General features: G+C 38.7%; 1 protein-coding gene across 1 annotated transcript in view; it reads left to right on the top strand.

Annotated features, from left to right (window-relative positions):
• The first annotated feature begins 24,668 nt into the window (after positions 1–24,668).
• The window catches only part of LOC150080605 (uncharacterized), a 98,032-nt gene continuing 95,091 nt past the window's right edge, over positions 24,669–27,609 (top strand). Inside the window, exon 1 of the mRNA XM_090381205.1 lies at positions 24,669–24,907. Within this exon, the coding sequence (XP_090237331.1) occupies positions 24,820–24,907 (88 nt within the window). The 5' untranslated portion in view covers positions 24,669–24,819. The remainder of the gene's footprint in view (positions 24,908–27,609) is intronic.

Raw genomic sequence — 27,609 nt, forward strand, 5'->3', positions numbered from 1 at the left:
CATATCACTTGCCCCTCATCCCAATATACTGTAGAAAAGTTAGTCAGGACACAGTTACGAAACTAGCCCTTTATTACAATAATCAACATATTTGGTCCTTGAAGCTTGTCACACACATTCTGTCAGGTATGGCTAGAGCCTGTTACCTGGGAGTCCAAAATACTGATAGAACTGATATTCAAGTGATACTTGAATCAAATGGACCGAATTTCGACAGAATTCGGTCGTTCAACTGTCCAAATCCTCCGCTTGCATGATGGTGGGACTGCTAATAACCCTGGGTATAATTAATGTGGGCAATCCTGAAATACGGCACCTAGTATATTGGAGGTGGCAACTCAAATGTGACCTTATGTAAGCAGGGGTAAAGGTGTAGCATTCACGCCACGCAGAGGAACGCGGAATGAGGCTCAGTCATATGAAATTGGTGGTTTCGAAAATACAGATGATTGTTTATTAGAAAAACTTTCGAGCCTAATGACAAGCATGGCTCGTGGAACTGATGGAATATACCCAATAATTTTGAAGAGGCAACTAGAGAGTGCATTGAACCATTGCAGTTAATTATGAAGGCATCATTGGACTCCAGAGAGAAATCTTTGGTTTGGAGAAGTGTCAACGTATCGCCAATGCATAAAGGCGATTCTAAGAGTGAAGGCGATTACTACAGACCTGTTAGTCTAACTTCTGTGGTAGGAAAAATATTAGCGGCAATGATTAAGACTGCGATCCAAGGACATTTAAATTGAAATGCCATTTTGAAGGACACACAACGTAGTTTTGTTAAGGGAAAATCATGTTTAACTGACCTGTTAAGCTAGTTTGACAGTTATTTTGACACAATTATTATCCTACTCATGAGACTAGCTGTAAGTAATAATTTCGACATTATTTATTTGGATTTTAGCAAGGAATTTGACCCAGTCCCTCATGAGCGGTTGCTGTATAAGATGGAATATGTTGGCATATGCAGGTAAGATTCTAAAATGAATTGCAGAGTGGTTGGAAGGTAGAAGACGAAGACAGAGGGTTGTGTTTAATGTATATTCTTCAGATTGGTGTAAAAATCAGAAGCAGGGCCTCCCAAGAACCGCTTCACTGTTTTTAATTTTCATTAACGACAATGGTGAAGAGATAAAGGGCGTGATGTCAAAATTTGCAGACGATATGAAGATTGGGAGAGTCGTTAATGCTCAGTGCTAAGCAGCGTTCCTTCAGGATGATTTCAACAGGCTTCAGGAACGATACGGGCAGATATGAAGTTTTCTGGGAAATGTAAACAGGCAGTCAATTATTCAATGAATCCTCGAAAAATGTTCCTGGTATCGTATCGATGATTCATTGAATAATACTCTGGACAGAGAGAGAGAGAGAGAGAGAGAGAGAGGTCATAGTCCCATTTTATAAGACCATTTTAAGATTTCCTGATATATTGTGACTATGACCGCATTTGGAATATTGTGTTCAGGTATGAAAGCCTCATCTTATCACATGACCTGGATTTGGCGCATTATAGCCTTAGTTGCTAATGCTACGCTAATCCGCTCTCTACCAAAAAACTACAGTGTGAGCACCAGCAATTTGCTGAAAGCCATCTGTTTTAATATTTACAATTTTCCCAGAGATAAAAAAATTTATTATTATTGATAGTTGTAAGAATGGGTACTTACATCCTCACTGGTGCCGTTGCGGTCATGTTCGATGAGTTTAAAAAGAAACAAAAGTACTATGTTGTACTTCAAACTTCCTCCAAGAGATGGAGATACAGAAATTGTCCAGTAGGCTGACAGCTTGCAAGTAACAACCAGTTTCTTTAGTAGCGTTAACATTCCGTGTAACGATTTCGCAATGGAGCAACGAACGAATATGACCTTTTGCTTTAATCCGGGAAAATCTGTAACAAAAATATGAAATGATAAAAACCGTTTATGGTGGTGAAACGTTAAGTCGTACCAGTATGTTTGAATGGCATGAATGGTTCAAAGACGGACGTGAGGACGTTGGCGATTTCCCAACAATTGGGCGTCCGTCAATCTTATGAGGAGAGAGTTGCCAAAGTTCGCAAAATTGGGGCAAGAGATCATCAGAATGATGGCTGATGAGTTGGATATGAATATGGAGACGATTCGTCAAATTCTGCATAAAGATTTAAGGAAAAGGAATGTCTGTGCAAAATTTGTGCCGCACAGCCTCACGGATGAGCAGAAGCAACGAAGAGCGTCATCATGAGAAGGCTTCATTCAGACTAACCAAGACAATCCTAATTTCCTTGAGTGCATTGTCACTGGAGATTAATGTTGGATGTCTGAGTACGATCCAGAGACGAAGCATCAGAGCATGTTGTGGACTTCAAAATCATTGCCAAGGCCCAAAAAGTTTCGTTTACAAAAGTCCGGATCAAGATGATGCTGATCATGTTTTCGACAAACAGGGTGATTCCCAAGGAATTTGTACCTGAAGGGGAGTGAGTCAATGCTGCACAGGTGTTTCAAAGACTACTGAAACTAAATTTTCGGTCAAGCTGCAATTTCGAGAGAAATGGAGCTGGTTCTATTTGCACTATAATGCTCCTACCCATTCCATGCTTGTTATGAAGACATTTCTGGCTAAACATGGCATTGTAAATATCAACCATCCACCTTAGTTTTCCGATCTAGCGAACTTATTCCTCTTGATGAAAGTGATGAAAATTTTCCTCAAAGGAAAGAGATTTCAGAATATTGAGGTCATAAATACCAACAGAACTTAAATATTCTTTCAGCGGCATGGTGAACGGGTATATCAAGAACTAGAAATAGGTGAAATAATGAGCACTTAATCTTGCGTGGAGTGTAATCTGCCTTTAATTTCTTAAATAATTACACATTCTCAGATATTACAGGAATTCATTGAAGAAGTCGTACATGAAGTATCACGAAACGTCTGAGAATAATCTGTAATTCTTTAAGAAATTAAAGGCAGATCACACTCCACGCAAGATTAAGTGCTCATTATTTCACCAGTTTCTAAAAACGTAACTGTAAAACTGAATATCATCACTTTGGACCACTTCGCTGACTTTTCAGCAACTCATAGAGCCGTGCAGTGAGTGATGCATTCGGTCAGGTGGCCATTATTTTGAATTAAAAGAAAAAAAAAAATTATGCTTCTTCATTTGGTGTTCCTTTTATTGCATCAGTCCTGGAACTTTATTTCTACACCTAAGTTAATTGAGAGGATGAGAATAGAAAATGAACTATAAATGGGGATTGCATAGATAACTCATATATCAATTATGGTTGCTGGGTTCCTTCTGCTAATAAATGCAGTGTCTCTAGTTCATAAACCAAATCATAATTAGTAGTAGTAGTAGTAGTAGTAGTAGTAGTAGTGGCACATGATGCAAGAAAGCAAGTGTAGGAGCTTATGCAGCATCAGCCAAAAAAAAAAAAAAAAAAAAAAATCACACCATTCCCTCCAAATGCCTGTCCAGTTCCTCCTTAAATTTATTTAACCTATCAACTTCCACAACGACAGATGGAAGTTTGTTCCAGCAATTAACCACCCGCTGGCTAAAGGCAAATTTCCGCACATCTATTCTACATCTGTCCTTTCTTAATTTGAACTTATGTCCCCGTAGGTTCGTAATCTGAACAAGTGGAAGGATCCCATCAGAATTCAGCGTGCTCAACCCATTCAAGGCCTTATAGACCTCAATCAGATCACCGCGCAGGTGCCTAGTCTCCAGCCACTGCAATTTGCAGAACTTAAGCCTCTCTTGGTAAGAGAATCCCTTCATTCCCCTCACCAATCGTGTTGCTCTTCTCTGTACACGCTCAAGCAAATCTACATCCTTCCTAAAATGAGGCCTCCAGACCTGTACGCAGTACTCAAGGCGTGGCCTGACCATTGCCTTATACAGAGGGACAATCACCTCCTTTTCCCTGCTAGCAAAATTCCTATATATCATTGACAAAACCCCATTACCCGCCCTAGCAGCCCGTCTGCACTGCTCAGAAAACTTCATATCTGACTGCATATTTACTCCCAGGTCCTTTTCATTTTCTACCACCTTAAGTGTAGTACCACACAGTTGGTACGTTTCTATGGGGTTACTTCTACCCATATGCAGTACTTTGCATTTGTCAAGGTTGAACTTCAGTTGCCACTTCTTAGCCCATCTGCCCAAATTATCTAGATCCTATTGCAGTAGCACACTGCCATTACTGTCATTAACAACCCTGCCAACCTTTGTGTCATCTGCAAACTTCGACATTAAGCCTGATATACCTTCATCAATATCATTGATAAATACACAAAACAACAGTGGACCCAACACCGAATCCTGTGGGACTCCACTTATAACATTAGTCCACGAAGAGCAGCACCCATTGATTACCACCCTCTGTCTTCTCACACTTAACCATCCTTTTATCCATTGTAGCAACTTACCCTTAATACCATTCTGCTCCAATTTGTACAGTAGTCTTCCATGCGCAACAGTGTCAAAAGCTTTCCTGAAATCCAAGTATATGATATCAAAATTATTTTTTGCATCCAGTTCCTTTGTGATCACATCATAATAACCAATCAAATTTGTCAGACAAGACTTTCCCTTAACAAACCCATGCTGTGTTTGAATTATTGCTGCAGTCTTGTCTAGATGATCCTGCAATGCATCTTTAACCAGTGACTCCATTATTTTACCCGGAACAGAAGTTAAACTAACTGGTCTGTAATTACTCGTGTCACCCTTCGATCCACCTTTGTGAATTGGGGACACATTTGCACATCTCCAGTCCGTGGGAACCTCCCCTGAGTCCAAGGATGCTCTCATAATTATGGCTAAGGGTTTGCTTAGTTGCTTTGCCGCCTCCTTTAAAATAACTGGATAGATCCCATCCACCCCAGGTGCCTTTCTTATGTTTAACTTCAACAATTTCTCCTCCACTTTGCTCTCAGTTATTACAAAATCATTAAGCACACTGCTACAATTTGATAACCTTCTTCCATTTTCAAACTGTAATAATTCCTCACGTGTGAATGTAGATGCAAAATACTCATTCAGTTTGTTTGCTATCTGAGCAGGATCATCAACAGTCGAACCATCGATGTCAAGTGGACCAATCATATTCATCCCCTTCCTTTTAGAGTTTATATAAGTAAAGAAATCCTTGCTGTTTTTCTTAGCATCTTTTGCCAAAGATTTCTCGTAATCCGCCTCCGCCTGCCGAACCTCCTTTGTGACCTGATTACAGACTAGCTTATATCTGCCACAGGCTTCTGCGTCACCTAAATTTCTTAATATACGTCTTCATTTTTTTGTATATGTATATATACACTCAGTGATCACTCAATTATGATCACTCCATCCGTAACGGACTATACCACATAGCTCGCAACATAAAAAGCCGAATAGCTTAGTATGCAAAAGCATTGGTAATTTGCATCTGGTCGTTCAAGTGGAAGTGATAAAGTAGCAGTTATAGTAAAGATATCACGGAGTTTCAAAACAGCATGATGGTACGAGTTCGTGCGTTGCGTGCTTCCCTATCGGAAATGGAATGAGATGAACTTTAGATAACTTGTAAATCCATATTTCGAATAACTCCTGGTAAGTAATAGGATTTTATATATGAAAATACTAGATATCCATAATTTTAGGACTTAAGAGTCTTTTTTAGAGAGAGAGAGAGAGAAACAGAAAGAGAGATTAGCAATTGGTATTGGGCAGCTGCCGGCCAGCACGCGCGCACACACACACACACACACACACACACACACACACACACACACACACACACACACACACACACACACTATACAAAAATGCACTATCCAGAGCTTCTGTATCCAACACAGATATACAAAACAGATTTGGACGAACGTCTAGAAGTCACCCAAAAACAACAATATATATCGGCAGTTCTTGGGAGACCAAGTGATCACTTAAAGCCATACCATGTTGCATTTTTTCAGGATAGTAACGAATCTTCCAAGGCGATATTTCTCCCGTCATCAGCCCCCACTGTGCACTAGTGATTTGAGGAACACAGTGAAGATATCACCCAATTTGATTTGCCTCAAAATTCTTTCAATCCAATTGAACAACTGTATGATGTCTTGGTGAGGCTTTTGGACACACACAACCGTGATCAATTCCGACCCACAGTGTTGGAATAGATGACAAACAGACGTCAGTAGAGATCTGCAGGCAGATCTCTACTGGTGCATCGCTGCAGATCCCGACGGACCAGAGGTCTAGTGGTGGCAATGCCTAGATGAACAGCAGCTGTTATTTGTGCTAACGTGGCCCAATCCGGTATTAAGTAGGTGGCTATAAGTCCGTGATCACTGAGAGTATGTAAAAAGATTTCTTATGAAATATTCAAATAAGCCTTCCAGTGCTAACAGCTTGAGGCGTGTAAAAAAAAAAAAAAATGTGACAGTTTCATATTTTATAAATGAATCTCTTTCTCTTGCTTTGAAAAGGCAAATAAGTTTAAACTCGGTGTATTATTAAAATGATTTGTATGTGCATACTCCCAATTTGTTACCAAAGAACTCGTTCGGAAGAATTTCAGCTAAGAGCCATCCCTGGTTAAAGTCTGTTAAATTTTATCCAACTAATTTTTTAAAAAGGTCTAGGATAATCCCAAAACATTTAACACGAGTTCGCGCGAGGCCTTCCCCGCCCCCACCTCCTGAGGCACCTCCAACACATCTCCTGTGTGTGCAACCATTTTCACTTCTGAATAAATAAGAAATATTTTTCTTAATAATATTAATAATTTCGGTACTGTGTTCGAACTTGGTAATTTAACTTATTTTTTATACTTCAGTCCACATTAACAAAAGAATTCAGTTGAGAATTGAAAATAACCAAATATTTTATTTACTTTTATTTAGTTTCCTTTTCTTTTCTTGCAGCTTATAAAAAACTTCAAGTTCATCTGCATATACATTACCAATATTTCAAATTTCTCTTGGATGATCTCAGTGCTCTCAGTCAACGCTTCAAAAACCAAGCTGGTGTTGAATTTCAGTACTTTAGCTTTTAATTAAAACGCGAAATCAAATTAGATTTTCTTTTTGGAAATCGAATTTTGTTGATATATTGCGAACAGAAATGCCAAAATGAAAGTATAGTGTCTTTCATTTTACAAGGGACAATAAATAACATTTAAAATTGTAATAATGCCTTATAAAATTGTAAAAATGTGTTATATAAATTCTAATAAATGAATATCTTATGAAAAGAGAATATTGTTTAGATGCGTATGAATTCATTCATCCCACACATGTATTTACTTTGCAGCACAGTGCAGACCGTTTGCAACAGCAAGAACTAGGCTAACGTTGCACTGCCAAACGCTGCCTTCCCTCTACAGGCTCGAGGGATCAGGTAAAATCCGTTGATAACGTCATTCCTATGGGTGGTTTTCTACCACTGCCACATGAAGTCTATGACACTGAGTTATATTAGGTTAGTTTAGTTTTGTTAAGCACCAAAGCAACTAAGGCTATGAGGCGTCTGTATATCTTGTCTGTTATTGAGTGTATTCATCGGTCGGTTTGCTGTTTGCAGGACACACCCGAGTTTCTGGGAGAAAAACTATGTAACCCTTGCCCAAAGATAAAAGTTAAGATTAAGATCTAAAGATTAAATAAACGTCAAATGTCAGAAATCCATTCAAGACTATAATGACGGAGTAGACACAGTATGACACAGTAGAAAGTCATTAATGTTTGTATGAAGATAGTCCAAGTGTTTGTTAAAGGTAAGCTTATTGTCTACAACAATAGCAAGGAATTTGTGGAAGCCCACAAGTGACGATGAACGGTTGGAAAGTTTGACAGTTTGGGGTATAAGCAAGACAACCTTTGAGTAGCATCATTTTGGTCTTATGAAGAGAAACATAATTTGCTGGTACAGGCCATTGAGATAGCCTGGACATAATTTGATTGAAAGAGAATTTCCAAGAACAATTACAGTGAAATCTTCTGCAAAGTAAGCTTTGTGGGGTTAGGAAAGGACAACGGAGGATAACGTACTACAGAAACTTGGAACAGTTAATATCGTATCACTACTGATGCAGATTCCAAATCTCACCTATGGTTTAGTAATACACTGCTCGACAAAATTAACAAAACACATAGAATACGTGGTGTAACTAGCAACTTGCGATGAAGCTGGACAACATTTGGTAAGGTGGTGGTGTAGCACAGAATAACAATGAAATGAGGAGACAGCAAGGCGCCTCCGTAGCCAGGTGGGCAGGAGCAGCAGTGCGTAGAACACGCTTCTTGATTAGACCTTGGTTCGAGCCCGTGCTCACCAAATACGGAGGATGCGGAAAGGTCAGGGAATGAACACCGCATATCCCAGAAGCAATATGGCCTTAGTTGCTAATGCTCGTAAAAAAAAAACAAAAAAAAAACAAACAAATAACAATAACAGGAGACAGCAAGAAACTTTGAAGAGGAATAAGAGATATTTATAGGAGTTGTATAAGAATTATCAAAAAGGTCACTTTACAGAAATCGATACAAGATGCACGAAAATATGGACACCTGACAGCAGTACAGAGTACGATCCATTCCAACGGTTAAACAAGTTTGACAGTGTTGAACCATGCTCGATATAAGGGTGTCTATAAGATTCTGTGGTAACAAATCCCATACTTCTATCAGCTCAGATCTTAGCTTACCAAGTGACTGAGGAGTTGGTTGTTGGCATGCAATGGAACTCCGAAGGGCGTTCCACTCGTGTTCGATAAGATTTAAGTCTGGTGATCGTGATTGCCACGGCAGTCGTTGTATATCTTCAGTTTCAAAATGTACTTCCGCCACTTTAACTCTATGTGCAGTGGCGTTGCCGACCCTGGCCAACCGCACCCCTAAATAGACAAACAGAGTTCGAACATTTGTTCTCGGTATTTCTGTGCAGTTATTGTACCTCTAATAAAAACATGAAAAGGGGTGCATCATTATTTCGCCCCACACAGGAACATCGCCTCCGCTGTAAGTGTCCCTTTCTCTAAGGTTGGAGGGATGGTACCACATTCCTTATTGTATCCAGATGAAATAACGATTGTAGGCTAAAACGGGACTCATCAAAGAATAGAACTAAGTTCCTGTCAGGGCTCCAAGTGGCATGTTCATGGCACCAGTTTCGACAAGCTTCTGCAGTGGTTTGGGGTTAATTGGATACAAAGTTACTTGCGTAGAGTCTATGTGAACTGAGCCTTCTGAACACAGTCCAGTTGGAAATGTTTTCATCTGTGGGCGCAGTAACCTCAGGAGATAGTTGATTACAGGACATCGTAGTGTTCCGTCTTGTTGGTAGAGCCAGACAGCGGTCTGTTCTGGTTGACGTAGTCCTCTGGCGACCTTGGCCATCTCTTCTTATAATGGGTCCTGTCTCCTGAAATGCTTCCATAATGCCGAGACGAACCTGTGCGACACATTAAGCAAACGTGCCATCTCCGCCTGCGACTGTCCGGCTTCAAGTAGTCCAACTGCCGGCTATATCAAAGAATCATCTGAACGACGATGACTTGCCATCCTGAATACTGGAGATATGGCTGTCCCACTGAGGAAGCCAAAAAACGGAAATGAATTGACTGGTTGCAATCCGTGTTTTTATAAACATGAATAATTTGTATAATGTGTGGTTCTGTAAGTGGTATTACTTTTGGATACTCGTAATTTGCATGCCAGGATGACTGTAATATCAAATATTCGACTTTGGCGGCACTGTTCCCAATAATATATTCATAAAAACCATTTTGTTCTGTTAATTTTGTCGAGAAGTGTAGTATGGATCAATGCAGAATATAATTTGAGGACTTTATTCAAGCTCACAATTTGGCTATAATAAATTCTCCAGGTTTTTTAAACCTTGATAATTTATTAACAAAATGAAGTATTGTTTGTTATTATTATTATTATTATTATTATTATTATTATGTCATATGGTGCAAGGAAGCCTGAGGCTTATGCTGCGCCAGCCAAAAAAAAATTTCTGAACTACCCAGAGAGAGAGAGAGAGAGAGAGAAATAAAAGGGAATCACCAAAGAAGAGAAGAATGATGATACCCAGCTCTATCATCACAAAATGTATTGCAAAGAATTACAGGCTGGTCAACAAAAACAGATTTGACAAACAGTGACCATATGATATGATATTTTTGGATTTGATATTTTCTTCAAAATATTTCCATTATCGCTTAGGAATTCAACAATTTCCTCTCCTTGACCTTACTTGTTTCTCATTGAGCAATATCATAGTGAATAAGTTCGTTGAGTCTGTTTTGTAGGATTTCACTACAGATGTAACTTCTAAAATAAAATCCTTTCCTGCAACAGACCTTTTTCAGTTAAACAAAATTCGATAACTCAAAGCAACAGTTACATCCACAAAAGAAATAAGTGTCTTATTCAAAATTTGTCCTTGGTGGATCAATGAACTTTCAAGTCTTAGAAAACAATTCATCAAGCTCGAGTGACCTGTCATCGTTGACATTGCTGTCGACGATTATAGGCCATCATTAGAAAAATAGAATAACATTAAACGATAATATTAGAAAAAGCAAACAGTAGAAATTTTATACGTGATAACAGTAAGTTCAACTTGAAACTAACACTAACAAGCAATTATTTTTACATTTTCAACTCTAGCGACAACGAGAAATACACGCCACCTGTGCGTGTATGTGTGTGTGTATTGCGCGTTAAGAATTATGCTTGGTGACATCATAAATTTTGAAAATCTCCCACTTGTTCAGAAAATAAATCGACATCCCAAAACAACTCGCTTTTGTGTGCATTCAGACAGTTGGGAAATAACATGTTGCTAGCTTTTAGCACACATTCGTCTTTCGAAATCAGTATTGGTGTGAGGTGAATAATATACATAATCTTAACTTTTGAAAGAGCAAAATACTGATGGAAACTCAAAGTTGATTAAAAACCAACGAACACACAGCCCTTTGTTATTAGGAAAAAAAGTTGTGTTCGAAACGAATAGTTTATTTTTTCAATAACACGTTTTAATTTTTGAAATTTAACGTTATCTTTCAGTAAAAATACTTAGCATATAGATATCTCTTGTCGATTGTCTCGTTGTCACTGTCAGTCCAAAACTAAAACCCCTCTTTAGTCACTACTACTAATGAAAAATCTAAATGTGTGTATTCAGGCAGTTGGGAAATAGAATGTTGCTAGCTTTTAGCATACAAATTTATACGTCTGAAACTAAACGAGTCTTTTGTCAACATCAAAATCAACGTGGGAACAGATAAACAGACCAAATAGTCTTTAGCCCTCTGTAGTATCCGAGGTAGTTTGATCAAGGTTGACTGGCGTGTGAATACAGTTCCTTAATAGCATTGAGATCCAGTTCCTTAGAAGCATTGCAAAATTATCTAGAGAAGACTTCAGTTATAGACACAGCATGGGTTTGTTAAGGGGAAGTCTTGTCTGACCAATTTGATTGGATACAATGATGTAGTCACAAAGGAACTGGATGCAAAGAATAATTTTGATATCATGTATTTGGATCTTAGAAAGGCTTTTGCAACTGTTGCACACGGAAGACTGCTGCACAAATTAGAGCAGTGTGGCATTGGAGGCAAATTGCTGCTATGGATAAAGGGATGGTTGAGTGGGAGAAGACAGAGAGTGGTAATCAATAGAAACTGCTCTTCGTGGACTAATGTTATTAGTTCAGAATGGACCCAACACTGAACACCCGCAGTGTTCAGTGTTGGGTCCATTGTTGTTTTCTGTATTCATTAATGATATTAATGATGGTATATCAGGCTTAATGTCCAAGTTTGCAGATGATAAGAAGGTCGGCAGGGTTGTTAATGACAGTACGCTGCTGCAACGGGATCTAGAAAGGTTGAACAAATGAGCTGAGAGGTAGCAACTGAAGTTTGACATTGACAAATGTAAAGTACTGCATATTGGAAGCAGTAACCCCAGAGTAACGTATCAACTGTGTGTACTACACTGACAGTGGTAGAGAATGAAAAGGACCTGGGGGTAATTGTGCAGGCAGATATGAAGTTTTCTGAGCAGTGCAGATGGTCTGCAAGAGTAGCTCATGGTGTCTTGTCAATGATATACAGGACTTTTTCTAGCAGGGACAAGGAGGTGATTATCCCCTTGTATAAGACAGTTGTCAGGCCACACCTTGATTACTGCATACAAGTCTAGAGGCCTCATTTTAAGAAGGATGTAGAGCTGTTGGAACGAGCACAGAGAAGGGCAATGAGATTGATCAGTGGAACAAAGGGTTGCTCTTACGAAGAAAGGCTTAAGTTTTGCAGATTACAGTGTTTGGAGACTACACACCTTCGAGATGATCTGATTGAGGTGTATAAAGGCTTGAATGGTTTGAGCATGCTCAATGCTAATGGGATACTTCCTCTTGCTCAGAATAATCGCCTGAGAGGATATAAATTCAAATTGACGAAGGACAGATGTGCCGAAGTTTGGATTTGGTTTTTGTTTTTTTGGCTGAGTCTATATAAGCTTGCTTTCGTGCATCATGTGCCCTTGCTAATGCTAATAAATAAAATAAATATATGGCGACTTTCTTACAAGTAACAGAGAGCTATCTTTGGTAGCTTGATCAAAGTTGGCGTACGAATCTAGGTTCTTTAATACCAATGACGGGATGGGTCGGCTTTCTTACAAGTCAAAGCGCTATCAGGGTTATTTATTGGCTTAAAGTTTTATCATCAACTGGCTAGTGATCGTTCAAACTTTAACCACACACATTAAAGTGAATTCAGATTTTTACTCTGATCTTGCCATCTTTTGATTTCAGAACACTGATACATAATGATTTTAGTTTGATTTTATGTTCAATTTTGAGGTGGGAGAGATATTTTCGTCTTTCCAAATCAGTAAAAGGGAGAAGTTGAAAAAACCTGCTCCAACGTGAGAATAGACAACAAAGCGAGTCGAATAAGAAAAAAAAAAAAAAAGCCTTGGTTAAATTTTCAGCTTTCCCACCAATCTGATTGGTTATGTTAGGTTAACATTTGAATCCTTGCTTGGGGTTAAAATGGCTAATTTTTGGTGGTGCTCCCTTCATATTACTCTTGTGTTCTAGTTGTTATCTTTCCTGTTGTAATTTTACCGGCGTTACTTTTTTCGTCCAAATGAAAGTGTAAATTAGCATTCATCAGATGCATCATCCCGCGATTCATCCAACCCTGATCGTAAGATTCAGGCGCCTTCACCTGACATTATTGTTGTTGCTGAGTATGAAGAAGAGTCAGATGAGTCCCACAGGAATCCTAATGATAGTGCGTTTTCGACGTCGGTTGTCTCGACGGTGACTATTAACTGGAGCGATCAAAATGCTGAGATAATTACAACGGATGATGGATACAATACTCAGCCCTATTTAGGTTAGGGGTATATGTTTTTTTTTTTTGCTTTTTTTTTGACTAGTGATAATAACTTTATTAATTGGGCATAATTTTTGTGTGATTGTGTGATTTTATCAGTGCCTGTGGTTGCTACATTGGTGTGCAAAACTTAATTACCAACACTATTTGTAAAGGTTACAACCACAAAATCTTTACATAAGGTACTCTTTACTGATGAGAGTAGATTCAGTCTCAGCAGCGATTCTGGACGTCAGGTAATCTTGCGAGAAGTTGGCTGATTGATTGATTGATTGATTGAGTTTTATTGGCGCATCAGCGACTATGGCTATTATGCGCCAAGCCCTAAAGAAGTTGGCACACGGTGTCACCCCGAAAATATCACCGAAATGGATCGACGTGGCGAGCGAGGGTTCTCGTCTGGGGAGGCGTTATCTTGGAAGGACGTCACAATCCAATACTGGAAGGCGGTACTGTAACCGGTGCACGCTACTATACTGAGGTAATCCTTCACTATGTGCGTCTGTTCCGAGGTGCCATTGACCCCGAGTTCGTGTTTATGGATGAGAACGCCATACCCCATCACACTGCAGCTGTTGATATGCTTTTGGAAAGTGAGGACATTGTTCGTATGGATTGGCCTGCCCGTTCTACCGATCTAAATCCCGTCGAACACATATGGGACGCTCAGGGGGAGATGCTTAGTGGCATGTCCACACCCACCAGAAAATGTTCACCACTGAAGATGGCGCTGACAGAGGAATGGACGATGTTACTGCAAGAACTTATCAAACACATTGTTCTAAGTATGGACAGGCGGTGCAAAACTTGCATCGACAATAGGGGTGGCCATATCTCCTATTGAGGACCACCTCTTCCCTTTGTTCCATATTTAGCAGTGATGCATCTGTATCATGGCAGCCAGTGCTATGTTGCCATTTTTGAATAAAGTCCCTCTGTACCGTTTTGTTTCCTTCATCATTTCTATACCTCACAAGGTTCCTTTGGTGCACTTTTCCCATATCCAGGCCACTCCTATGACAAGCTACAGGTGAAAATCTGACTGGTCCTTAAATTTTACACCAGTATAAGTTAGTCTATGGATAGAAAAATAAGCTTTTTAAATATAACTACTAGCAATGACTAGTTGCTGTTCCTTATATTCATCCTGGTTGGTGAATTTTATAATGTGGTCTTGGAGGTGTTACAGAGGCACCTAAATATCACTAAGGATATTTCTATAGCAGTTTTAAATGTGTTGACGGGCAGCCCACCTTCAATGTAAAATTATGTATATTTTTTTATTTTTTTTTATTTTCCCTTTTCAAATTGAATGTTTCTTTTCAATGAAAATTATTGTTTTTTAAATTTTATCTCTGTCTGTGTGATTCCTTAGTATTATTATTGAGAGAGAAAAATAAGTTTTAATTGCTAAACTATTGACAGTAACTACTAACATCTTAGTACTTTTGGAAAACAAAATTAATGCAATAATGCAATTGAAAGGGACAAACACAACTTTTATTTACAGCTTTCAAACAGTTGGAACCAACGAGGAACTTAACAAACACACAAGTTTAAGTTTTCAACTTTGAAGAACAGACGGAACATTATCAAGAAAATATTCACGTGCACTTGAAAAATGTATACACAATTTTTAATTTTCAGAGTTTAGAACAGATGGAACTTTGTCAAGAAAAATCAAAGTATATACAGTTTTAAATAGCACGAGAAAAACAACAAATACAATTTTTATTTTCGGCTGCAGAGAGGAGAATAAAACACTTTTTTCAAGTAGCTTCCAACAGATCGAGACAAAATCTTGGGTAAACTTAAATTATAACTTTAGTGGCGCAATAGACCTTCGTCTGGTGGGGCCGGCACTGGAGCCTCGTCGTTTTTCAGAGCAAACGACCCACCCCACAACTTATACCCATAATTCAAAGCGCAAAGCCTAATTACAAATTCACAAACTTTTTTTACGTCACAGACTGTTCCAAGTATCTTCAACTACCACTTTTACTTTCACCCTCCCAAAAAATCCTATAGAGCTGCTGACCAGACAAACCTGCGATCAAATCCTCCTTGGAAAACAAAAATAACTAATGATATCAAGAGTAGGAGACCGGCAGAATTGCTTAACAAGTACAGGTCACTGTTGGAAAAAAGCCATGAAATAGGGCTGAATTTGAAAGTGTCTGCAATTCTGCCCAGACACGATAGGAGGGAGTATATGATGAGAGCCTTGTCGATCAATTCGGCCCTGGAAGGATTGTGCAAGGCTCAAGGGGTAGAATTTTTTTCAGCCTGGACTGTACTTGTTAACAGGAGAGATTGCTTCTACAGGGATGGGATACACTTAAATAGAAAGGGTGCAAGAATATTTGCTGATGCTATCGAGGCAGTGTTAGGTGGGTCGGAAAACTGCTAGCTTGGGGGGAGACAAAGACGAATAGATTAACAGTAGCCACTGGCAGAGGTGAAAGAGATTCTTGCACTGCTTCTATTGGAATGAGCAGAAGCTTGAAAAACAAGATGCAGGATATTTCAGAGACTGCTGGGAGTCACTGCGGTACAAGTAAACACATGGGTTGTGTTAGGGTAGCTAAGAATAGAAATAGGTGCATGTATACTTGCGTGTACACCAATGCTAGGAGTTTAGTAAATAAATTTGATGAATTTGAGGTATTGCTCAAAACATCAAAGGCAGATATTGTTGGGATATCAGAGACGTGGTGTCACACAGATATAAGGAATGCAGAACTGGAATTTGGGGAATACAATGTGTATAGAAGGAATAGACAGAACAGGAGAGGAGAGGAGGAGGAGGAGGAGGAGAGGTTATGCTATTAGTTAAGAAACACAAAATCCAAGGAAGTGAAGCCAGTCGACATTGATGGACAGGGCAGTGTCAAGTCAGTTTGGTGTGACATAAGCATTGGGAGATCAAAATTGAGAGTAGGAGTGTGCTATAGGCCTAATGACTCTGATGAGTATAATAAGAAACTGTACAGGGAAATAGAGTGGGCCAGTAAATCAGAGAGTCTTATAATGGGAGATTTTAATTTCCCAGGTATTGACTGGAATTTGGGGGCTGGCCACTCACACACTAGCAAGGCTTTTGTGGATTTATTGGATGATTGTTTTCTACATCAGCATGTTCGGGAGGCAACTAGAGGGAGGAATACTCTTGATTTGATTATCAGCAGTGATTCTTCATGCATTAAGAATCTGCAGATAAATGAACCACTAGGTGGCAGTGATCACAATGTGCTGAAGTGGGATTTACTGAAAGAGGTAACTACCATTAGGGGTAAAGGGAAGGGTTATTGCTTTCGTAAAGGAGACTACGATGGACTGAGACAGCATTTCAATTCTATACAGTGGGACCAACTGATGATGTTACCAACAGCAAATGCAAAACGGGAAGCATTCAAAGAACTTATCTTGGAAGCCACTAGACTTTACATACCAACCAAGAAATATTGTTCAAGGTTTAGGACTAAATGGATGTCAGATGAACTGAGGAGGCATATGGCAGAGAAGAAACATGCATGGGATACGTACAAATTAACACATGACACAGAAGCCTATGATAGATACAAGTTGATCTGTAACCAAGTTACAAAGGAGGTTAGGCAGGCGAAGGCAGATTACGAGAAATCTCTGGCAAGGGATGCAAAGAAAAACAGCAAAGAGTTCTTTACTTATGTAAACTCTAGAAGGAAGGGGATGAATCAGATTGGACCACTTGACATCGATGGGTCAACTGTTGATGATCCTGCTCAGGTAGCTAACCAACTAAATGAATATTTTGCATCGACATTCACACATGAGGAATTATTTAGCGAGGGGAAAGCCAGAGGTGTATTCAACTCTAGCAGTAAGCTAGAGAATCTTGTAATAACTGAGAGTAAAGTGGAGGAGAAATTGTTGAAGATAAACACAAGAAAGGCACCCGTGGTGGATGGGATCTATCCAGTTATATTAAAGGAGGCAGCAGCGGAAGTAAGCAAACCCTTAGCCATAATTATGAGAGCTTCCTTGCACTCAGGGGAGGTACCCACAGACTGGAGATGTGCAAATGTGACCCCAATTCACAAAGGAGGATCAAAGGCTGACACAAGTAATTATAGTAAAATTAATGGAGTAAAACCAGTGAAATTAATGGAGGCACTAGTTAAAGAAGCACTGCACGATCATTTAGACAAGACTTCAGTTATAGCTCGGACACAGCATGGTTTTTGTTAAGGGAAAGTCTTGCCTGACCAATTTGATTGGATACTATGATGCAGTCACAAAGGAACTGGATGCAGGGAATAACTTTGATATTATATATTTAGATCTTAGAAAGGATTTTGATACTGTTGCACATGGAAGACTGCTGCGCAAATTGGAGCAGTGTGACATTTGAGGCAAATTGCTGCTGTGAATAAAGGGGTGAGTGAGGGGGAGAAGACAGAGAGTGGTAATCAATGGACACTGCTCGTCGTGGACTAATGTTATTAGTGGAGTCCCTCAGGGCTCAGTGATGGGTCCATTATTGTTTTCTGTATTCATAAATGATATTGATGATGGTATATCAAGCGTAATGTCCAAGTTTGCAGATGATACAAAGGTTGGCAGGGTTGTCAAGGACACTACTGACACTATGCTGCTGCAACAGGATCTGGAAAGGTTGAGCAGATGGGCTGAGAGGTGGCAAATGAAGTTTAACATTGACAAATGTAAAGCACTACACATGGGAAACAGCAACCCCAGAGCAACGTATCAACTCTGTGGTACTACACTGACAGTGGTAGAGAATGAAAGGGACCTGGGGGTGGTTGTGCAGGCAGATATGAAGTTGTCTGAGCAGTGCAGACGGGCTGCAAGAGTAGCTCATGGTGTATTTTCAATGATATATAGGAATTTTTCTAGCAGGGATAAGGAGGTGATTATTCCCTTGTATAAGGCCACACCTAGAGTACTGTATACAGGTCTGGAGGCCTCATTTCAAGAAAGATGTAGAGCTGCTGGAACGAGTACAGAGAAGGGCAACAAGATTAGTGAATGGAACAAAGGGGTGCTCTTACGAAGAAAGGCTTAAGTTTTGCAAATTAAAGTGGCTGGAGACTAGGCACCAGCGAAAAGCCTTGAATGGTTTGAGCATGCTCAATGCTGATGGGATTTTTCCTCTCGTTCAGAATAATCACCTGAGAGGGCATAAATTCAAATTGAGGAAAGACAGATGTAGGATAGACGTGCGGAAATTTGCCTTTAGCCTGCGGGTGGTTGGTTGGTGGAACAGACTTCCACCCCTTGTCGTGGAAGTTAATAGCCTAAATAAGTTTAAGGCTCAGCTGGACAGGTATTTTGAACGAACAGAGGGGTGAAATGGAAGTAGTTTCTTTTTTTTATTTTTATTTATTTATTTATTTATTTATTTTATTATTATTTTTTTTTTTTTGGCTGATGCTGCATAAGCTTGCTTTCTTGCATCAAATTAGCATTTAGCATTAGTAGAGGCATATGATGCAAGAAATCAAGCTTATTCAGCATCAGCCAAAAAAAAAAAAAACACACCACTCCCATTTCATCCCTCCGTTCGTTCGAAATACCTGTCCAGTTGAGCCTTAAATTTGTTTAGGCTATCAACGTCAACAACAAGTGATGGAAGTCGGTTCCACCAACCAACCACCCGCTGGCCAAAGGCAAATTTTCGCACATCTATCCGACATCCATCCTTCCTCAATTTGAATTTATGCCCTCTCAGGTGATTATTCTGAGCAAGATGAAGAATCCCATTGGCAATGAGCATGCTCAAACCATTCAAAGCCTTATACGCCTCTATCAGACTCTGTAATTTGCAAAACTTAAGCCTTTCTTCGTAAGAGCAACCCTTTGTTCCATTCACTAATCTTGTTGCCCTTCTCTGTACCTGTTCCAGCAGCTCTACATTCTTCTTGAAATGAGGCCTCCAGACCTGTAAACAGTACTCAAGATGTGGCCTAACCATTGCCTTATACAAGGGAATAATCACCTCCTTATCCCTGCTAGAAAAATTCCTGTATATCATTGACAAAACACCATGAGCTACTCTTGCAGCTCGTCTGCACTGCTCAGAGAACTTCATATCTGCCTGCACAATTACCCCCAGGTCCTTTTCATTCTCCACCACTGTCAGTGTGAAATGCCTTTACTAATGCTAATGCTAATAAGAAAATACCACTACCGCCGTCTAGGGGAAAAAATAAAAACAACAATACCAGAAACAAATATTTTTCACCCTCCCCAACACAGCCGCCATTAAAGTGTGTTACTATAGTCCTCAGATACTATTGTGGAGGTATATAGTTTGAAGAAATTAAAAAAAGTTTGGTCGAATTATTTGAACGAATGGGGAAATGAATTTTTATTTTTTTTTTTTTTGTCTGGTGTTATATAAAAAAAAATTCGTATTAAGATTAATACGAATGTTTATAAATTATTTGTTGGTCTGGTTCGTTTACCTGTTTTTCTATACGAAATACCCAAGTTTCCAGGAGCAAAACTCACATTAGACCTATTAACACAGACACGGAGTGAAAAAAAAGTGCATAAAAGATCTTTACCTCAGTGACGGGATTTGAATCCTGTTCTTTTTCCAACCGGTATGGGGAAGAACGGCGATTATAATCACTGTGTTAACGAGGACCGATGCTGCTCTATCAGCTTTGCTTTCTAGCATCTTTCTATAATACTATTGTATTGTTGTTGGGTTTTAAGTGTTAGCTTAGATCATATTATGTCTGTGAATTACGTGCGTTTTGCGAACGATATACCTGTTTTTTGTCAGAAAAACACGATTTTGGAGGAAAAATCATGCAACCGTCTCCTGAAACTATTTTAGCTTCATTGTGGAAAAAAGTCCATAAAAATTCTTTGCGTCATTGAAGGGATTCTAACCCGGACCTTTTCCACCCAATGTGGATTGCTGCTGTGGGTTGCATATTGGTGTCAATTGGGCATGCTATTGAATCAGCAAATATTTTACCATGATGATTTTTCTTAAGTACTTTAAATCTGAATCATTATGCATATACAAATATGGCTTACTTATAAAAACGAATGTTAACATAGAAGAGATCGTAAGACGTTTATAATCGTTGGGATTGGACTGCACAAAAGAAAATAATTATTTCCTTTTGTGCATTACTTCCATTTTCCTTACTTATAAAAACATTGGTTATATAACTTACTATAAATAAGGTTATATAACAGTTTTTATATATAACTTACTATAAGTAAGGTTACATAACAGTTTTTATGAGTAAGCCATATTATATGCATAATGATTCAGATTTAAAGTAGTTAAGAAAAATCATCATGGTAAAATGTTTGCTGATTCATAGTATGCCCAATTGACACCAGTATGCAACCCACAGCAGCAATCTGCACAAAAGGAAATAATTATTTCCTTCTGTGCAGTCAAAACGTTGGATAAAAAGATACTATTTGGCGTCTCGTTTCATCTTTGTCTGGTAAAAGGGACACCTTACTCAAAAATGAAACGAAATGAGACGCCTAGGCCTAGCCCACCGATCAAGCTAGCCTACAACTTATTAATTTGTTCATCAAACTTCGTGTTGTTCCGAAAGTAATGATGTCTGAACACTTTTTTTATGGTAAGATATTATGCATTCTAGAACCATACATGATACACAGTTGACTTGCTTTTTTAATGTTTAAAAAAACCTACATGATACACAGTTGACTTGCTTTTTTAATGTTTAAAAAAAAAACTGAAATTTCTAAGGGCTAAAAAACAAAACACGAACTTAATCCCGACGAGATGGCTATCGAATCAAAGATTTTTCTGTAGCATGTGAGAACGCTGCCATCTCTCTCTTAATCAGCTACTAACGTGCTAGCCATGAGGTAGATGACATTCGTATGTTTTTTATAACTAATGTATTTAACTCTTAGATTCATTTATTTTGATTAATCTATTTTTTGTTGACTCTTGGAAGAAATAAATCACAATGATTTTGTATTTTACGTACGTACAGCATCATCATCATCATCATCAGCCATTTTCCATCCACTGCAGGATGAAGGCCTCTCCAGCAAGTTTCCAGTTCCTTCTGTTTTGAGCACTGGCCATCCATTTACTACTCAAAAACTCATGAGTTTCATCTATCCATCTCCGCCTTTGTCTTCCAGGTTTTCTTCTAGCTCCTCTTGGGTACCATTCTGTTATTTTCTTAGTCCATCTGTCATCATGTCTTTGAGCTATGTGTCCTGCCCAAGACCATTTTAGTTCTTTAGTTTTGATAAGAATGTCCTTTACTTGAGTTTGCTGCCTAATCCATGTGTTTCTCTTCTTATCTAACAGTCTGATTCCCAATATAATTCGTTCCATTCTTCGCTGTGTAGTTCTCAGCTTCTCTTCCATTCTTTTGGTGACTGCCCAAGTTTCACTTCCATAAGTCATGGTGGGGAGTATACATTGGTTCATTATTTTACGTTTCAGACAAACTGGGATATTGCTCTTCAGTATGTGACTATATTTCCTGAATGCTATCCATCCAAAATTTATTCTTCTCTTGACTTCCAGCCATTTATCATTATTACAGCTAATAACTTGTCCCAGATAAGTACATGACTCCACCTTTTCAATTACTGCTCCTTCAATCATTACTTCCCTTTCCGTGGCATACTTGTTCATCATTACTTTTGTTTTAGCCATATTCATCTTTAGTCCAAAATCCTTACTACTGTGCATAACTGATTAAGATTTTCCTCTAATTCTTTGGGATCGTGGCTTATGACAACAATGTCATCTGCAAATCGTAAATGGTTTAGGTACTCTCCGTTCACATTGACTCCTTTATGCGACCAGTCTAATCTTCTGAAAGCTTCCTCAAGGGCAGCAGTAAACAGCTTCGGAGATATTGTGTCTCCTTGTCGAACTCCTTTCTCGATTTTAAATTTCCTACTGTCTTTGTCTAGTCTAATAAAGGATGTAGCACTCTCATATATTTTCTTCAAAATCATAATATATGGAGTATCTATGCCTTGTCTTTCCAGTGCCCCAAACATTGCCTTATGCTGTATGGAGTCAAATGCCTTTTCATAATCCACAAATGCCAGGCATAATGGTGTTTTATATTCATTTGCTTTCTCCATTAGCTGTGATATTACGTGAAGGTGATCCATAGTTGAGAATCCTGTCTTAAAGCCAGCTTGCTCTTTCGGTTGATTCTCATCAAGTATTCTTTCTAATCTGTTAGTAATGACCCTTGTGAACAACTTGTAGATATGGGATAACAAGCTAATTGGTCTATAATTTCCAATTTCTGATTTATCTCCTTTCTTTTGCAACAAAACTATGATTGCATTATTCCACTGTTTAGGCATCACACCTTTTCTAATGCACTTTGTGAAGAGCCTTGCCAGTTTTTGTGTTATGTCTCTTCCTCCCAATTTTAACAACTCTACAGTAACTTCATCTTCCCCCGGGGCTTTCCGATTCTTCATTTTCTTCAATGCATGTTCTACCTCATCAGGAAGAATATCGGGTATGTCGTATGTGTTGCTACTTTGCAATCCATCTTCCCCACTGCTGGTATCATTCCCTCGCTCCTTGTATAATTCTCTATAGTAGTCTTCTGCTATTTGAATTATGCCTTCTCTGCTGTTTATAAGTACACCATCGCTATTCTTCAGTTTCAGTATCATTTGTCTTTCTGTATTACTGCTCATGGCTGCTGATTTAAATCCTTTGTTTTCCCTTAATGCTTGTTCTACTTTTCTTGTGTTAAATCTTCTTATGTCCTCTCTGAGTCTCTTTCTAATGGCTTTGCATAACTCAGTATACTCAATTTTCTCCCTGTCAGTGTTTTTCTTGCTCTTCATTTGTCGTCTTTGGTTCATCATGACAAGTGTTTCTTGACTAATTTTTTCTTCTTTGGATTTCTGTTTCCCTATAGGTTTCTTGGGCTTTATCACTTTCAGAAAGTTGTAATATTCCTCGTCGATATCTTGGTCCTGAGCAGTCTGCAGAAGCTCAAACTTGTTCTTCAGTTCCAGTACATACTGCTTTTTCTCCTCCTGTGTTATTTCAAAGACCTTTGTATTATTTACTCGAGTCAGTTTTTTCCTCTCCTTTCCTACATCTATATCAAGTGTACATCTTACCATCCTGTGATCACTTCCAACATTTACCTTATTCAGGACGGTAACATCATTCACAATATATCTTCTGTTAGTGAGGATGAAGTCGATTTCATTAGTTGTTAATCCATTTGGACTCTTCCATGTCCACTTTCTGTTCACCCTTTTCTTGAAAAAAGTGTTCATTACTGACATTCCTTGAGATTTTGGAAATTCCACAAGTCTTTCACCCCTTTTATTTCTTTCACCAATTCCAAAATTTCCTATAGTTCCTCTTTCTGCGCTGTTTTGCCTTTTTCCAACCTTAGCATTGAAGTCGCCCATAATAATAGTGTAGTGGGTTTTCTGCTCATCTAGAAGACTCTCAATTTCAGTGTACATTTCTTCAACCTCTTCATCATCATGGCTCGATGTTGGTGCATAAATCATTATAATCTTTAGCTTGTACCTCTTAGAAATCTTGAGTATTAGTCTTGACACCCTTGGTGATGTACTTTTGAATTCCAAAATGTTGTTTTTAAAATCTTTATGGACCAGAAACCCAAATCCACCTTCACTCCTTTCACTGTTTCCATTGGTGTACAGCAGATTTCCACTTGATAAACTTATAAGCGATTCATTTCTTCTTCTTGTTTCAGCCAAACCGATGATATTCCAATTCACATTTTCTAATTCCTTTTCCAGCTCTAATATCCTGTCTTCACCGATGAGTGATCGTACGTTATAACAGGCCAAGTTCAATTTCCGTGGATGGCAGCCTGGTCGTACCCAGAGATTCTTAGCACCCTCTGCTTCCACTCTGATCCTCTCGCTGCCGTAAGAGGGAGAGTGAAAGCTGCTGGGGACTGAGGGCCATTTGTATTGTTGTGCTCTCATTGCTGGAGGGTTTGGTCTTTTCCTCTTCACGCTGACCAGGCGTTTTGAAGAGAACCACTCTACACGTTCGTTGCCACCTAAGTGACGTAACAGGGCTTACCATCGAGAAGGTGTGCATGAGTGGATTTTAGGGAGGCAGGCCAACCGGACTTCTCCTAAATCTTCTGTACAGCATGCACCTCTAAATGTAGCGATATGCTAGCTCTCTGTTTTTGAAATCTGCTGATAGGCGGCGCTGAGCAAATTTCAGTTCATGTGCAAGTTTAATAGCAAACTTGGTATGATATGGTGGCGCACAGAAAGTGCCATGCGATTCTTTTATCCACAGAGTGGTATCTTACTACTCTGTGCTTTTAACTGTTGTCAATAATTTTGAATAGGGGCTCTATTATTGCTTCTGGGAGGCTAAGATACAGAAATGTTTTTTTTACTGTTAAATGGGTCTCTCAGTTTAACAAAATGTTATTCCTTGCTTTCGCTGAGGCAGATACTCTTGAAATATAGAGGTAAATTTCATTCATTCTGCATTTAGGATTATGTTTGAATTTAAAAAAAAAATTAAATTACATGTATTTTACGGTTTTATGAAAAAAAAAAAAAAGTGAAGTTTGGTAAGGAAAGTTTCACAGGAATTGAACTTTTTTTTTAAATTACCATAAATTTTAAGTGTGCGTCTCAATCTCGAGTGTATTTTATGGGCATCAGTCATTTATCGTATGAGAAGACATCAAATGGAGATTTCCTGGTGCAATAATGTTGTCGTGCTGGAGGAAAAAGAAAAGTCACACTGTTTAGGAGTGGTAGAAAAGGCAAACCTAGGGAAAAATGTCACAGGGTGGATTTCCCATATACAGGGTTGCTAGGTTACCTCAGAAAAACCGAAGTGCTATCGGGTGCTCATAACTTCGGTTTCGTACATTCGCATTAGCTACCACAAAATGAATTGGCTTACTTGGTAGCTTCCATAAAAATACCAAACATCCACAAGGAAAGCTTGACACAAAAAAAAAAAAAAAAAACTGAAAAAGTGAAATTAAAATATAATGGAAGGGGTTAGATTATAGTAAGAAATATTAATCCAAAAATATAAAAATATAATGGAACTAAATTGAAACTTTCTTCTGCAACTTATTTAAATTTCATTTCACATCTTTTAATTTTCTTTTTATAGAGAAACATCTTTCATATGGATGTCATCATTCTTCCCTTCTACTTCTGATACACACACTTTTTTTTTTTTTTTTTTTTGGCTGGTGCAGCAAAAGCCTCAAGTTTCCTTGCACCATATGGCTAATAATAATAATATTCCAAACCATTAAGACATATTAAAAACAGAGTTACCTCATGCAAATTATCAATGCAGAAACTGCTATCTGTCCATAGATAGTGGTATTTCATTGAAACAGTTGAAAGTTTATTATTCTGGTATATGAGAATAATACAGAATACAGTTCATCCTGTGAATTTTGCAACAATGTTTGCAAAATTTGTACAAAGAAATTGAGCAAATACCAGACATATAAATGCCCTGTATTTGCTCAGTTTGTTTATTGAACAGCAAGCTCAAATACTGGACTGTGTCAAAAGTGGACACATTATTATTAGCCATATAGTGCAAGGAAGTCTGAGGCTTATGCTGCACCAGCCAAAAAAAAAAAAAAAAAATTCCCGAGTTAACCTGAGAGAGTGAGAAGTAGAAAGGAATCATCAAGAAAGAGAAGAATGATGATATCCAGCCTCAGGATCCTGGGTGTGCCACACCCATACTCACCAGATGTTGATCCCCTGGGGTTGTTTGCAACCCTAAGACTTACCAGATATCTGGCAAAAGGAGAACAAGTCCTCCCTTTTATCTGCCATTTCGTCTGTCCACAGGGATTTTAAATAAATCAGATTTTGTCTGGCATTTTTGCTCCCTCCAAAATCTATAAATTTCCTTAACAATGACAGCTTTCTCAGTGAACATGTGTTCTCCCTTCACAACTCCATTCAGATTTGAGTTTAAAGTACTCTAGTACCCATAAAGGCATGTTTTCTGCTGTGACTTGTTAGTTTAGGGTGTTTTCTGCTTATTATTGCCGAATGTGAGCAAATCAGCAAATGCTGATATTAGCATACTAAATTGATATCTGAAGCAATTTAACATTTATATAAGCTAATTTTAAAAGTTAATTTTGATCCCTAAAAGAAAAAAAAAAAAAAAAAAACTAGATAAATATGTGCTCTTGCAATGAAAATGCAAATTTTCTGATAATATGGAAGCAATACATTTTTTGTTTCTCTGAAGGGCAGCAGGAAAGCAGGAAAAGTGTTCTTCATCTCCAAAGGTAACAATTTTTTATATCACAGATGAAGCCTAGCTAATAGATGAGGCAAAGAAGACTATCTCGGGACACCACTCTGTATAATGTAGTGTAATGTAATATACACTGAGTGATCACTGAATTGTGACCACATACTGAATACTGTGTTGAGCCACCGTTTGCATGCATAACAGCCACTAACACATAACACCTGGGCCTTGACCCTCCTAGATGTCTGAAGACTAGAAATCTGCAGCCATGCTGCCTACAAGGCCTTCCACAGTGTTGGAATAGATGATGGTTGCATGTTCATACACCTCGCTTTCCATTCCAAAAAATCCTACAGGTGTTCAATTGGATTGAGGTCAGGTGAATTTGGAGGCCAGTCAAGATGGATGATATCTTCACTATGTTCCTCGAACTACTCGTGCAAGGTGTGCAGTCCAATGACATGGCACATTATTGTATTGAAAGATCCCGTTTTTGTCTGGGAAAAAATGCAACATGGAAGGATGCACATGGTCTCCTAAGATCTGCTAGTAGATCTCACCAGTGAAATGCTGAGCCATATGTACTAGAGGTCCTAGTTCTTTCTAGCAAAACATGCCCCATATTAAGCAGCAACTGCCACCTTCCCGTATAGTGGAAGATAGGTCCATGAACTCATGTTGCTTGTGTCACACGAAGGCATCCATTGGATATTGCATCAGGTATTTGGACTCATCTGACCAGCACACTCATTTCCAGTCCTTCATTATCCAATCAGCATATTATTGACACCACAGCATTCTCTGTTGACGATGATCAGCAGTGAAGAGAGGCTGTCTCTTGGATCATTTGTTATGGAACCCCATATATCTGAGCACATCATCATTTGGGATATTGTTCTTGCATTCCCCGTATTG

This window comes from Mastigoproctus giganteus, chromosome 9 (genome assembly GCF_048544385.1).
Source record: "Mastigoproctus giganteus isolate SK-2022 chromosome 9, ASM4854438v1, whole genome shotgun sequence".
Classification (NCBI taxonomy): domain Eukaryota; kingdom Metazoa; phylum Arthropoda; class Arachnida; order Uropygi; family Thelyphonidae; genus Mastigoproctus; species Mastigoproctus giganteus.